Below are 15,201 nucleotides of genomic sequence, written 5' to 3' on the forward strand. Positions count from 1 at the left end.
GCCTTTGGTCTTTCTCTTACCCTGGTTTCACCAATGAGGACCTTGTCATAAAAAGAGGTTAAATAACGGCCTGATCTCATCAGTAGGAACTGGCTGAGCTGATGCACTTTCCCCTCCAACTGAGGTAAGCAGAATGAGTACAATGCAGCACCAGGCTGAAGACGTGCACTGTCTAGTTGGGAGGCAAACAGTTTAAACATGTAATTATAGTAAAATGTGATGAATGCGGTAACAGAGGTTCACGTGGGGTAGCTTGGAAGTGGAGAGAGTGGCACAGACTTCTTATGGGAGAGCTGCTGACTCACCTCTTCAGAGGGCAGACCACTGCACTGAGCCTGAAGGGATGAGTGGGTGCCCACCAGGCAGAGGGTGGGGAAGGGAAGACTGAGGCTGAGGACAGGGTGTGCAAAGGAGCCCGCATGGCGGGGAGTGGGAAGCCACTGTGGGAGGTATGCATGTGTGCGTGGTTGCAGGCAGGTCACTAGGATGCAATCACAGTTGGGCCAGGTTGAGAGGGCCATAGATTCCAAGGATTGTGGACACTTAGCCACACTTCCTGATTCTTCTAACTCCCCTATCCAGGGCTCACACTTGTTGCTGCTACAGTTTCTCCCTTTACTTCTGGCCAGACTCTGGTGTTCTGGTGAGAAAGGGAAGAGTCTGTATCCGTGCCACCCTGAACGCACCTTATCTTGGAAGCTAAGGAGGTTCGGCTTGGGTTCGTACCTGAGTGGGAGAAAGGGAAGAGATGGAAAAGTCTTCTGTTTCATAGTGTCAGCCCCAAGAACCCATAGCGAATGCCTCAGATACCACTACTAACAATTATATTCCTTTGAGTCAATGAGCCATCCTCAGTTAAGACACAAATGAACTGAAAGAAGTTGCTCACTAACTTACTAGGTGCCAGCTTATTAAACATTAAAGCTATTAAATACTAAGCTTATTCAATAGTTTATTAAATAGCTTGTTAAATAGGATACAAGGCAGTGTCATGTAGTGGATAAAAGTAATAATGATTATAATATTAAGAGCTAATATATACTGAGCACTCTCAATGGAACAGGACCTGGGACATGTGTTGTCCCTTTAACCCTGAAAAAAAGTGCTACTGACATCTTTATTTCAGAGACTGAAATTCAGGGTGCTGAGGATTGAGCATGGAGCTACTTTCCCAAGCTCACACAGCAAAGACACCAGATTCCATCTACTGCAGGTTGTCTGACTGGGAACCCCCATGCACCTGGGAGGTGACAGAAATAGGAGGCATGTGCTGGGTTTGGAAGAGACTCCTGGCGAGAGAGCCCTGTTGGGCCAGATGGGGCTGAAAACAAATGTTGAGTGGGAGAAAAGTCGAGTTCCAGGGGCGCTACAAGCAGCAGGATCTGCCTTTTATAAAGTCCAAAAACACTAAACCTCAACAACATGTTCTTTCAGCTTGCATTTATGTATGATAACAGTAATTTAAAAGCAAGGGAACAACACACAGTAGGAAAAATGTTCCCCTCTAGAAAGAAGGGGGCAGGGCAGGAGACAGGATGGGGAGGCGCACGTAAGTAGATGTAAATTACTGCTAATTTTTCTAGTCCTTGGTTTGAATGATGGGTTCATCAAGGCTCCATTACATAACTATGTGTTAAGTTTTTAAAGAATGCAATAAAAGAGCCAGATACAGTTTGCCTTGAGCCACAATTATGAAAAAAAAAAAAAAAAAAAATCCAACTTTGTGCATCCAAGGACCAGATTTTTAAAAAATAAAGAATAAAAGGAATAAGAAATGAACAGCCAAGTACTCATTAACAAATTTAAGAAATAAAAGCTGACCAACATGGTGAAACCCCATCTCTACTAAAAATACAAAAATTAGCCAGGGGTAGTGGCTCATGCCTATAGTCCCAGCTACATGGGAAGCTGAGGCAGGAGAATCTCTTGAACCCAGGAGGTAGAGGTTGCAGTAAGCCGAGATGGTGCCACTGCACTCCAGCCTGGGCGACAGAGGCGACCATGTTTTAAAAAAGAAAGAAAAAGAGAGAAAGAAAAAGAAAAAGAAAACAGTGTATATATAGTTGAAGCTCCCTGTATTCCCATCCTCAATTCCTTTCACCATTTTTGTCCCCAGAAAACACCCCATTCTTGACTAGTGTTTTATGTTCCTTTGCTTTTCTTTTTAAAACTTCAATGCACACATATGCATCCATGAACAATAAATGGTGGTTTTTGCATGACTTAAAACATTAATAAAATTGTATTATTCTATACATAATAGCCTACTTCTGGCTTTATTCACTCAATATTATATGTTGGCATCAGTAGCACCACTTCCCTCATTTTCCTCATCTGTAGAGTATGTATTTTTTGTAACTTTTATTTTAGGTTAGAGAGTACATGTGAAGGTTTGTTATACAGGTAAACTTGTGTCATGAAAGTCTGTTGTGCAGATGATTTCATCACCCAGGCGTTAAGTCTAGTACCCAATAGTTCTTGCTTTTTGTTCCTCTCCCTCCTCCCACCCTCCACCCACAAGTAGATCCCAGTGTGGTATGTATTTTATACGAACATGGCACAATTTATCCATTTACTTGGTGAAGGACATTTAGTTGTTGCTAATTTTTTGCTGCTGCAAATAATGCTGCCTCAACATTCTTAGACTTATCTCCCTATGCACATGTGCAAGAGTTTCTCTAGTTCACACCTTGAAATAGAATTGCAGGATACAGGTCATAGGACATGTATCTCTTCAGCTTCACTAAGCAATGCTAAATTGTTTCCCAAAGTGTTCGTGCCAGCCCGCACACCCACCAGCATTTTATGAGAGCTTCCATTGCTCTGCATCATCACCGACGCTTGGTATCATCCAACTTTTCTATTTTCGCCATTTTGGTGGGTGTGGAGTGTTAGTGTGGTTTGGCATTTCTCTAATTACTAATGAGATGCAACATCTTTTCTTGTGTTCCTGAACATTCATGTAGCCTTTTGTAAAATACATTTTTATGTCTCTTGCCAAGTTTTTTTCTATTGGAATGTCTGCCTTTGTCATCAATGTACAGGCATTAATTCTATATTCTGGATGTGCTCGTGGGTTTTGTGTATGAGAAATATCTTTTCACTCACTTTTGTATTTTTAGTTGAACAAAAATTTTACATTTTACTATTGCTAAACTTAGTTTTTTTTTAATTTTCAGTTGGTACTTCTGACGCCTTGTTTAAGGAATTCTTCCTGAACTTGTGGTGATATAGATGTGATTTCTATTGCAACTTCTGTATGTATCAGGCTTCCAAATGTCCTGGCTTTTACTGTGTCGTTATTCTATTGGTCTATCTCTGTGCCAAAACCATCTTAACCACTGCAACTTTATAATAACGTCCACTAGGGCAAGCTCTCTTCACTTAGTTGTTGCCATAGCTATGTTACTGTTGTCTTCTTCTCTTCCTTGCTCTCCTTTTTCTTCCCTCTTCCTCCTTCCCCCTCTCCCTCTAGTCCTCCTCCTCCTTGTTCTTATCTTCTTTCTTCTCCTGGAATATCTTAGCTATTTTTGACTATTGTTCTATATGTTATACATTTTAGAATCACCTTGTCAATTTCCACTGAAAACCTTATTTAGATTTTGATTTCAGCCTTATCTCACAATTACTGAATTTATCAATTATGTTGTAAAGAATTCACGTTTGTGACATGGAATCCTTCCATGATGGAATGTAACATGTCTCTCCCATTTATTTAGAACTTCGTGAACATCTTTCTATTTTTCACATAAAGATCTTGCACATTTTTGGTTAGATTTATCCCTGGGTTTTTGTTCTTTTGAAAACAGTATCTTTTTAAAAAATTATTTATGACTTTTTATTGGTAGTCTATAGAAATGCTCCGTTGGTTCCTTTTTTTAAAAAAGATAGATTTTCAACTACTCAAGATTGAGACGGGAGTAGATGTGTCAACAGGAACTGGATAACTTAGATATTCAGAACAGACATTCAGCAGCAGACAAATGGCATGGCTGTGCTGATTACAAAAATCTTGAAATATTTCCATAATGGGTACCCTTGATTTCTTTCCTGTCATACTGGCCATCCTGATCTCTCCCTGGGGACAGGCCCAGACCTCTCCAAGATCCAGACACCACTGTATTAACACCAGGTATGGCACGGGGCCTCAACTTTTGCTACATTAGGAAGGCCAGTTTCTGTTATGGGTGTTTGATTCTCATGCCTTGTGAGTTACTACATATCTTTAATATTACTCCTTAGGTTCATATATTGGTAGTAATGTAAACACCAAGGGTAAAATATTAATCTGAGTACTTTCTCAACAAGAGGTGATCAGTTTTGGGGTTCAAGGAGGGAGTTGGGAGATCTGAGATGAAACTAAGGAAATTCTATTCAGCACTGGCCTCTGAAATCCCTGAAATCCCCTCCCCTGAAATCCCTGCAGCTTCACCATACTCCTCTTGAAGCTCCTGCAGGCACTTCAAAAGTAACATATTTTAGATTGAACACATTATCTCTGCCTGCTAAATCAGCTCTCTGTCTCTGCCTCCCCTAATTAGTGGAATTGCTTCTCTGACTACCTCGTCCCCTTCAGTAGAAAATTCAAAATCATCCTAGACTGTGCCTCACCCTTATATACTCTTTTTTTGGTCACTTACCAAGATCTGACAATTGCATGCCATGAAAAAATCTTTTGAGTTTGACCTTTTCTCCAATCCCATTGCTGCTATCTATTAAGTTTTGGAATCGTTTCCTAAATGGTGTCCTGGCTTCTGTATCAGTCTATTTTCACACTTCTATGAAGAAATACCCAAGACTGAGTAATTTATAAAGGAAAAAGGTTTAATTAACTCACAGTTCTGCATGGCTGGGGAGGACTCAGGAAACTTACAATCATGGTGGAAGGGGAAGCAAACACATCCTTCTTCACAAGGCAGCAAGAGAGAGAAGTGTGCGGAGCAAAGCAGGAAGATCCCTTTATAAAACCATCAGCTCTCATGAGAACTCAATCACTATCATGAAAACAGCATTAAAGAAACTGTCGCCACGATCCACTCTCCTCCCACTAGCTCTCTCCCTAGACACGTGGGGATTATGGGGATTACAGTTAGAGATGAGATTTATGCAGGGACACAGCAAAACCATATCAGCCTCCAACCTCTTTTGCTACTCCAGTCCCTCCCCCGACACTGCTCTTGGTATTGCAGTCCCTGCCTGGTCCATAGCCTGCTCCTTCTTCATCTGTGAAAGGGAGAGTAGTGGGAGCCATCAGCCTGGGCAGGGAGCAGTGTTTTATCACTGCACTGTTTAGAATGGTGCCAGTACAAAGGAGCTTGACTTTCAGCCAATTTATTATTGGGTTTAAATTCTCTACACGCAATCACTGCTTTTTCCTACATCTGGCCAGTGTTCCCACTCACTCCCCTTGGTATGATGCTGGAGGTAACATGATCTGCCATGAAGGTTAAATATAACAACATTCACTGAGAACTTAGCCCAGGCCTCTGCACATGCTGAGCATTTTGTTGATGTAACAATGATTAGTAATAGTATTGTTATTGGTTTCCCATCTCCAGCAAAGCCTTTCAGGCTTGGCCTCCCTCACTCTCTTCCACCTCCCTAAACCCTACACTCCAGCTATGCCAAACTGTTTGCTTTGCCTTGGACACACCAAGTTCTCCCATATTCCTCAAGCCTTTGCAAATGCTCCTTACTCTTCTAGAGTAATGAATGTCAATTCATCATTTAGGATCCAGCTTACAGTCATGCTTTCTGTGAAGCCTTCCTTAAATTAGCCACAAAAAAGCAGTGACTCCTCCCTGTGTTCCCATGGCCCTCTGCTCATGCCTCCTCTTTAAAGTCTGCCTTCACTGGAGTTCCCGGAAGAGAGAGTCTGCACAGCACTCATTTCTGTATCCACAGTCACCAAAATTGTATCTGCCCCATAATAAATACCCAATACTTGCAGGGATTTTGCTTGCTGGCTTGTTTCGTTTTGTTGGGATAAATGAATAAATAAATGGGAATGATTTGGACTTCACCCTAAGCCTAGCTAAAAGTTTGGGTAGTGACAGTTTTGTTTATTTTGTGTAACCTGATAGTGGATCCTTTTTTTCCATGCCTTAAAAAAAAAAAGAAAAATCCGCAAATATTAGAGTACCTGTTTTCCTAGGGAATTGGCATCAGCATCAGCAACTGAAGGAGAGGGGATTCAAGGCAGGGAGGGTGATGACTAGGTCAGCTCAGTCTTCGCAGCCGTCCCTGAGAGGGCGCTGTTCCTAAATCGAAGCCCCAGAGGCGGGGACTGAGACACGGGCGCTCTCCCACTGGACTGGGTCAGCATCCCTCACCAGGCACTGCGGCAGGTCTGGAGCAGAGCGCCTGCCCACAAACATGGCGGCGCCCTGAGCTGCTTCCCGTCGCCTGGACCGTGGGGCCAGCTCGGCCTTGCCAGTACTCGGGGACTTCCTCCGCGCGCCGGCTTCCTGCCCAGCTGGCATTTAAACCAGCGCCTGGGGCTGCAGGATGCTGCTGCGGATGCGGAGCTGTCCGCGAGCTGGGCAGCGTCGCCGCCTCCCCTGAGCCGCCTCAGTCCGGCAGGAGCGGAGCCAAAGCATCCCTTGCTGCAAGCAGAGCAGAGCAGAGCAGAGCAGGCGAGGGCTGGGGGCCGATCGGGGACCCTGGCTTCGGACCCCGTCATCTGGCAGTTTCCTTGCAGGTTCGGCTTTAATTTCGAAGACTGCACCCACTCCTCCTCCAGCCCAGATCATTTATCCTCCCTCCCGCCTGGGCTGCTGGACGCAGCGGCGGCTGGGCTTGGTCCCAGGAGCAGGGAAAGAGTGCGCTCCCTGCCCCGCTAGCCGCGTGCCCGGGCCATGGTGCGGCTGAGCCCGGCGCTTGGGTGAGGCGGCGGCGCGGCTCAGAGCCCGGCGGACCGGCCTTGCGAGGCATCTTCCCCTGAGGAGGAGCCTTACCCTAAGGCTGCGTGCCGGGGGCGAGCAGCCGCCGCGATGTTCAGCTGGCTGGGTACTGACGACCGCCGGAGGAAGGACCCCGAGGTCTTCCAGACAGTGAGCGAGGGGCTCAAGAAACTCTACAAGAGCAAGCTGCTGCCCTTGGAAGAGCATTACCGCTTCCACGAATTTCACTCGCCCGCCCTGGAGGATGCCGACTTTGACAACAAGCCCATGGTTCTGCTGGTGGGCCAGTACTCCACGGGGAAGACCACCTTCATCAGGTGAGCGGGCCCAGGGTCCGGCAGCCCACCCCGGTCAGTGCCCGGCGCTTAGTCCCTCTGGTCACTCCTGGTGCTCCACCCCTGCCAGGGGACCAATGGGAAGCCTTCAGTTGAGGGCTCTGAAGAGGTGTGTTTGTGCAGGCGTCAAAAGCTTACCCCACAATTTTTGCTGGTCTCCCTCCCCAACCTATCCAATGCCTGTCCACTGTACTTGACCCTTGGGCTCTAGTGGTCAACCTGAAGTACTAAAGTGTAAAGCCATTTCTGGTCTCCCCATCTTATGGATGATGAAACCGAGGCCCAGGAGGCACCGTGGGGGAGCTCCTGGTCTCTGGAGAGCCTTATGTTGGTGGGGATATCTTACATCTTCACTTTTTAGGAACACATTATTCACCGGCAAAACCTCTTCCCTTTCTTTTCAAGGGGGCTTGGCACTCACATGGGGGCCTCACGGTTGCAGCTGAGCTCTGACAGGAGCAGGCCTGGGAACAGAGGTGGCCCGGGGATGCTACCTGTCCTCCTTTTATGATTTTCTCCTCTAAAGCAGAGCTCCTATGTGTGTATCTTGGAAACTCAACAGAAGCAGGGTCCAGAAGCAGAATGCTTTTTTTTTTTCTTTCTCTTATTTCCTCTTAATGACTCAATAATAATATTAAAGTCTCTTAGAGATGGAAGGGATATTGGCATTGTCTCATCCAGTTCCTGACTTTGCAGGTGACATAACTGAGGTGCAGAGAAGTTAAATGAATTGTTCAGAGCCGTATAAAGAGTGGGCAGCAGACCTGGGATGCAAGTCCCAGATGCATGTGAGGAGCTGGTTGGCTTAACGCCTGTAACTCTGAGAGTGAGTCATCCATTCCCTTAAATTACAGAATCCTTGGGCTGGAGGGAGGCTCAAGAAGTCAATTTGTTTGCCCTGAATTCAGAGAGGTCCACAAGAGTGATGAGAATCCTTCCTGTCTTTAGAGAACAGGCTCCTCTCTGGTCCTCAATCCTCCCAACCTTCAAGGCCAGCCATTTTTCTTGGCCTCTTTTACAGCCATTCCAAACTGTTGAGAGTGCTGTGGCCCTCTGTCTTAAGAGTCAGGCTCCCACAGCCTGAGAATGGAGTTTGGTGGCCCCTCAAAGTCAAGTATGCTCATTTCCTGCAGAGGGCTTGGAAAGCAGGGGTATTCTTGTTCCTATTCATCGGTTCTTTGAGCGTCTGCAACATGCAAAATGCTGTGCTTTGTTTGGTGAGGAGAGCAGAAAAGTTAACAGTCTAGTTACTAATTGTCTAGGTGCTAATTTTCTCTAACATCAACCTTGTAATGCAAGCCTTCTGGAAGTAGCACCATGCCAATAGGTCATGTCTCAACACAACACCACATTGAGTTTGTCCTTGTGGAGTGCATAGCCTAGGGCTCAGAAGCTTTGAGAAGCCAAGTGATTTTTTTTTTTTTAAACAGTCTTGCCCTGTTGTCCAGGCTGGAGGCAGTGGTGCAATCTCAGCTCACTGCAACCTCTGCCTCCCAGGTTCTAGCGATTCTCCTGCCTCAGCCTCCCAAGTAGCTGGGATCACAGGTGCCCACCACCATGCCTGGCTAATTTTTTGTATCTTTAGTAGAGATGGGGTTTCACCATGTTGGTCAGGCTGATCTCCAACTCCTGACCTCATGATTCGCCCGCCTCAGCCTCCCAAAGTGCTGGGATTATAGGCATGAGCCACTGCACCCAAGAAGCCAAGTGATTTCTGAAGTAGTTTGGGATCTGGAGGTGAAGGGCCTGTAGGCTCTTGTATGTTTAGTAATCTAATCAGTTGCTTCTTAACTTTCTATTTTTAGAAAAATGTATATATATCCCAATAATGTTGGGGGTCCAAGGGCCATCTTTGGATCTTAGGGTGGGAACCCCTGATCTAAGCCATGCTTCTTATTTTATTAAGCACCCATTGCAGCCAAAGGCACTTCAAAGCTGCCTGGGTTGTGTGCAAGGTTTCCTTTGTGAGCCCTGTCCTCCATTTGGCCCATTCATGCCTCAACAGAAGTGCGGGCCATTTGCAGATGGCCTCTGCTCTCTCACAGCCTTCCCTGGCTCTCTGGACATACGTTATTATAACCTTTCATACGTTAGCTGGAGCTTCTCCTTCCTGGAGTATGAGCACTGACCAGACAGCATCTATGCCTTAGCATATCTGGGGCCTCCCCCAGGTCTCAGCTATAGGAGGTTCCCAGCAGACATTTTGCAGAATGGGAGGGAAGATGGGGAAAGACAAGGATGCCCAAGCAGCAGACAGGTTTAAGTGCCTTTTGTCTGAGACACTCTCTAGGCTTTGCCTGAGTCATCGCTGGCTGTTAACTGGGTCTAAGAAAGTGGCAGATTCAAATTGCCACAGATGATTCCTTATCTGAGGGAGCCAGCAAGACTGGAGAGGCAGATCACTCTTCTTTCTTATCCTCCATGTGCAAGAGTTCCCTCTCCCCACTCATGTCAGCGACGGAATTTAGCTCATGCATCAAAAGCAGCCTCCCTTTGAGGGAGTGTCAGCCAGCACCATAGGAGGGGTCGTAACACAGGGAACCCTCCAGAACCAAATCATGTATTTTTCTTCTTTCTCATAAAATCCAATAAACAGTTGTTTTTAATTGGAAAATATAGAAAAGAATAAAGAAGAAAAAACGTCATCCATAATCCCATGACTTAGGAGAAGCTATTTTAATTTATATATAAAACGTATTTAGGCTGAGCATGGTGGCTCACACCTGTAATCCCAGCACTTTGGGAGGCCGAGGCAGGTGGATCATGAGGTCAACAGATCGAGACCATCCTGGCCAACATGGTGAAACCCCATATCTACTAAAAAAAAAAATACAAAAACTAGCCGGGTGTGGTGGTGCGTGCCTGTAGTCCCAGCTCCTCTGGAATTTGAGGCAGGAGAATAATTGCTTGAACCCAGGAGGCAGAGGTTGCAATGAGCTGAGATTGTGCCACTGCACTCCAGCCTGGCAACAGAGAAAGGCTCTATCTCAAAAAAAAAAAATTATATATAAAGCATATAATTTATATGTAAAATATATTTCTAGTATTTTTGTAGCTATTTTATAGTACAGTTGAGAATATGCTGTACACATAATTTTGCATGCTGGCTTGTTTGCTTTTGTTTTTGAGTTGGAATCTCACTGTGTCACCCAGGCTGGAGTGCAATGGCGCAGTCTCAGCTCCTCTGCCTTCCGGGTTCAAGCTATTTTCCTACCTCAGCATCCCAAGTAGCTGAGATTACAGATGCCCACCACACCTGGCTAATTTTTGTATTTTAAGTAGAGCTGGGGTTTCGCCATGTTGAGCAGTCTGGTCTCTAACTCCTGATCTCAGGTGATCCACCAACCTTGGCTTCCCAAAGAATTGAGGATTACAAACATGAGGCACTGTGTCCAGTGTTTTTTTTTTTTTTTTTTTTTCTTATAGCTTGAACATTTCCCATCTTATAAGCATTATTTTTAACAACTGCATACTATTTCATTGTGTGTATCTACAAATCTTCATTTACTTAATCTTCTTTTGGATGTTTTAGGTTGTTTCTAATTTTTTTGTTATCTTAGAATCATTCTGAATATGTGCGTAATATTTTTTCCTATATTATATGTTTTCTTGAATTATTGCCAGGTCAAGGGTTAGGCAGAGTTTTGTTTAAATTATTTTTTAACTTAAAAATTTTTCTATTAAGAGTCATATTTCGCAGTTGCTTTCCAAGAGGGTAAGTTGACCATCCCTTCCCCAGGGCGAGTAAGGCTGCTCTGGGGTGGGTGAGCGCGTCCCTGCCTAGGTCTCAGAAGGCCTCCTTCACTTTCTTCTCCCATCCCTGCCTCTCACGTTGATTCTTGTCTCCATCCCAGGCCTGAACCTGTGAGGGACCTTTTCCTCGGAAACAAAGCCTTGCCTCTTCATTCCCCCAGCTCTTGGCGTTTTGCCCCTGAGCGTCCATCTCTTTGTTCTATGTGCTTGCCACGGGGTCTAATTCTTGTCTCAGGAAGTACACACAGAAAAGGACATTCTTCTAATAACTTATTAATGTGCTGTGATCTCTGCCTGAAATAACTTCCCTGGCCTAAGGCCCGGCAACACAGAGTAATAAAATAAACAGTAAATTGGCTTGGCAGCTGCCCTCTCCAACACAGGCTGCCTCTTTGGAGTATAGTAGCTCTGTGTCTCACTGGCCATGGCAGCCTTTCCTCCTGCCTCTGCTATTCTTCTCCCTTGGCTATTTCTCTGGCTGGCATGCAGCCTTGAATCACTTCTTCCTTGGACCATCTGATCCTTGGTCACTCCTCACTGTCTACTTCTGTGGCCCCTTATTCTGCAGGTAGCGGAGGTGAGTAGCTGGCTGCTCCAGGGGCTAAGGAAGGAAGGCCTGGGTACTTCCACGGGCCATGAGGGAGGCCTCCCTGGGCCTTGGCAGGGCTGAGGTAGAGGCTCTAGCGGGTTCGCTGTGGGGCCTGGGGCTGCAGAGCTAAGCTGCCCTGGGCTCCGTAGGGAGACTGGGCTGGTCTGGAGGGCTGCACAGGCCTTCTATTGTGTGACGTGGATTCCGAGGCATGAGCACATGGTGGGGCTGCTGGAATGAGAGTCTACCGTGAGGGCTACTGAGCTGGCCCTTTCAGCCTCTCCAACTTTGGGAGACTCTGCAACCTCCCTCCCCAAAGGTGATTTGACATTTGCCTGTGGCTGCACCAGCTCACATCACCACCCTGACATCCCCACTCCAGGCATTACAGTGCCACCGTGCTGGGAAAGATGATTCTCCAGAAAGCCAAGGCGTTAGAGTAAGAGGGCCACTACCCCAGTAGACCCACTCAGTGCAAAGTCCATCCTGCCAGGCACAGTCCCTGTACCATCTTCAGCCCTGTCCCCCCACCAAGGCCAGGGGATGTCATAGTAAGAGTCATATTTCGCAGTTGCTTTCCAAGAGGGTGAGGGTGCACCAGCTCTTTTTCTGTCAGGGTTCTGATCTGCTGGGTCTCTAAAGGGGCCTGGGTGAAAACCCACCTGCTTCTTACAAGGCCTGAGTGTTACATAAGGGAGCAGAAAGCCTTAGGCCAGAGTAACTGTGTCTGCCTGCCTTGGCCTGGCTTAGGAGCTGCCTGGAAAGTCAGGTGCCTGGCGGTCATCAGGAAAAACATTTACTGGGAGGAGAAAGACCTTTGGGAAAAGCTCTCCCTCCCATTCCCACTGACAGGGGACGAAGGCCATGGAACACAGCCCAAGTCAGCAGATTCCAGCTCCACCACTTCCTGCCCAGAGACCTGGTTAGGAAGGCCTGACAGGTCAGGCCACCCCCCTTTCTGACCCGAAATTTCCTTATCCATACGATGTGGACAGTAATAACCGCCTCGCAGCGTTACTGATGGGATTCGGAAGGAGGCAGAACCAATTTAGCAGCAGTTGTGCCCCAGGCACCACGCATGGGGCTTTATCATTTCCTCTCCTCTCTCCAGCGGATTCTCTAACATGAGACTTAGAGGCAGACCTTCAGGAAGGTGGGGGGAGGCCCTTCTCCAGCACAAAGGGGCGGGCTGGACAAGAGTCACAGTGCTGAGCTCTGGGGATGGTGCGGGTAGTGCCCTGGGCAGGCTGGCCTGTCACAGGAAGGCTGGGCTATCTGGCCACCAGATTCTCCTTTGTGCTGGAATTCCTTCATCGCATGGCTGAGGGTGCTATCAACAGGGCCAGTTATGGCTGCTCCAGGGAACACAGAGCTGACTCATGCCTCAGCTTGGCCGTGGAGAGTCTCCCATCCACTTCCTTGCTTGGGTCTATGGGGTGCCCTACAGTCTCCCTCAAACCCCATGAGGCTGACAGGGCAGTATTATCATCCTGGACTCAGCCTGTCCTGTCCCCCTTCATTCTCGTGCAGCCCCGTCTCAGCTGTTCCCACCCAGGCCTGAATTAACTTTTCTTTTTTTACACTGCTGTGGGAATGCTTTCTCCTGGCAACAGAGGCAATCTGTATTGCTTCCCATAAAGAATCAGTGCATGAGATTCCTCAATAGATCTTTCCTTTCTGAACACAGTGGTGGCTTTGTTACAAAGGCACCCGCTGCTGTAAGCCATACCCAAATGTCCCTGAGAATCTACCCTGCCAGCCTGTGCTTCCTGGACTTGCTGGTGGCCTCATTAGACCCAGTGTTTCCCCAGACCCATGTGTGGTCAGCAAGTTTTGGATCATGTGGGTTTAGCAGGACAAACCCCCAGGACCTTGCCTGACCACTTCGGGCTGCGGCCCTGTAACTTCCCCAGAAACCACCCTGCTAGGCTGGGAATCCTTCACTCATCTGCTGAGAACACCACGTCCCTCTTCCATGGAATTTAAGACGCCTGTGTGAGGATGACCCTTCATCACTGTTGTTTGGCCCTGTTCATTCTGGGCGTTTTTGAGGCTGCCTCAGAATGGTTCTTTTCAGCCTTCTGTGTTTCCGCTGTCCCTGGGGCCTTTGAAGATCCCTGCTTCCCGCACCCCACTGTTGCCACTCCCTTGCAGAGCCCTGCTTAGGGATTCTCATCTACACACTCGCCTGGTTAGGTGCCCGGGCAGGCAAAGATGGATGGGGTTTCCCGATCAGGGTGGAATCTTTCTCAGGAAGGGTTGCTTGGCAGGGTAATCTTGCCCTACTGTTTGTAAATTCCAAAAGTGTCCTTTTAGAGCCCATGGGGCTAGGGACCTGCTCTGATCACATGATAGGAGCAGCTTTGGGATGCCACACCCCAGTCACTGAGGCCAAGCAGGGAACCCAACGGCTGATATTTATAGAGATGACAATCCTCCTGTGTCTGTGGGCCACAAAGCCTCACCTCTCCTCCAAGGCCTGGCCCTGCCTGCCTCCTGCCAAGCCGTGTTTCCTTGTGGTCTTCTTGTCCCACTCATTGTTCTAAAAGAGAGCTCGACGCTTTTGGCCTGTACTCAGGCTGCATTTCCTGGTCGAGGCAGGAAAGGAGAGTGAGTGTAGTGCTTCGAAGCGTGAACTCAAATCCAAATGCCAGGTTTAAATCCTAGTCCTGTGACAATGTACTGAGTGCATTTACTATTTACTGAGCACACATTGTTAAACCTTTATCTCCTCCTCCATCAATTGGAGTGATAATCTAGGGAATTTAAGGTAGTGGTTAAATGCTTAATGTCTGCAAAAAATTTAATCCTCAGAACACCCTGTGAGGTGGGTTTTCATATTAGGTCCATTTGATGAGGAAGAGCATAGTGCTCACATCATAGTATGTGGGAAGGCGGAATGAGATAACCCATGGAAAGTTGAGAACAATGCCCAGCACGTCGCAGGTACTCAGTCAGTCTGAACGATTACCTGCCATGTTATTGAGGGAGGTACTGAGGTTCCCTGAGTTAAGTACCCCCAAAGAGCATAGCCCTCATGGTTAGAGAAAGCAAGTTGGCACCTGTAATCCCAGCACTTTGGGAGGCCGAGGCAGGGGGATCACAAGGTCAAGAGATCGAGACCATCCTGGCCAACATGATGAAATCTCGTCTCTACTTAAAATACAAAAATTAGCCGGTCATGGTGGTGCACCTCTGTAGACCCAGCTACTCAGGAGGCTGAGGCAGGAGAATCACTTGAACCCAGGAGATGGAAGTTGCAGTGACCCAGGAGATGGAAGTTGCAGTGAGCTGAGATTGCACTGCTGCTCTCTAGCCTGGCAACAGAGTGAGACTCCAGCTCAAAAAAAAAAAAAAAAAAAAGAAAGAAAGAGAAAGCAGGTTGGCTGGCCCCAGGCATCTGAGATTATTCCCAGCCTCTCCCAGGAGGCTCTGAAGGATAAGGTATTCTGAGAAAGCAGGAAGTGCTAGCCAAGGGTGCAGCTGTTAGGATTCCCTCTCATCACATTCTCAGCACCAGCTTTCAAAGTGATCCTCCTACCAGAGGAGATTCTGCCCTCACACTCTGATTATTGGGCTGGGCTCTGGAGGGATGAGGGACTTCCCAAGGCAACCTGAAACC

General features: G+C 47.2%; 1 protein-coding gene across 2 annotated transcripts in view; it reads left to right on the forward strand.

The window, feature by feature from the left end:
• The first annotated feature begins 5,949 nt into the window (after nt 1–5,949).
• EHD3 (EH domain containing 3) overlaps nt 5,950–15,201 on the forward strand; it is a 37,040-nt gene continuing 27,788 nt past the window's right edge. The window contains exon 1 of one of the 2 annotated variants that reach the window (XM_032239222.1): nt 5,950–7,219. In XM_032239222.1, the coding sequence (XP_032095113.1) occupies nt 6,993–7,219 (227 nt within the window). In that variant the 5' untranslated portion in view covers nt 5,950–6,992. Of the gene's footprint in view, nt 7,220–10,967; nt 11,568–15,201 lie in introns of those variants that run through there. The other variant, XM_032239223.1, reaches the window with a different exon arrangement.

Source organism: Sapajus apella, unplaced genomic scaffold, assembly GCF_009761245.1.
Source record: "Sapajus apella isolate SASKATOON/1434 unplaced genomic scaffold, GSC_monkey_1.0 scaffold44, whole genome shotgun sequence".
Taxonomy (NCBI): Eukaryota; Metazoa; Chordata; class Mammalia; order Primates; family Cebidae; genus Sapajus; species Sapajus apella.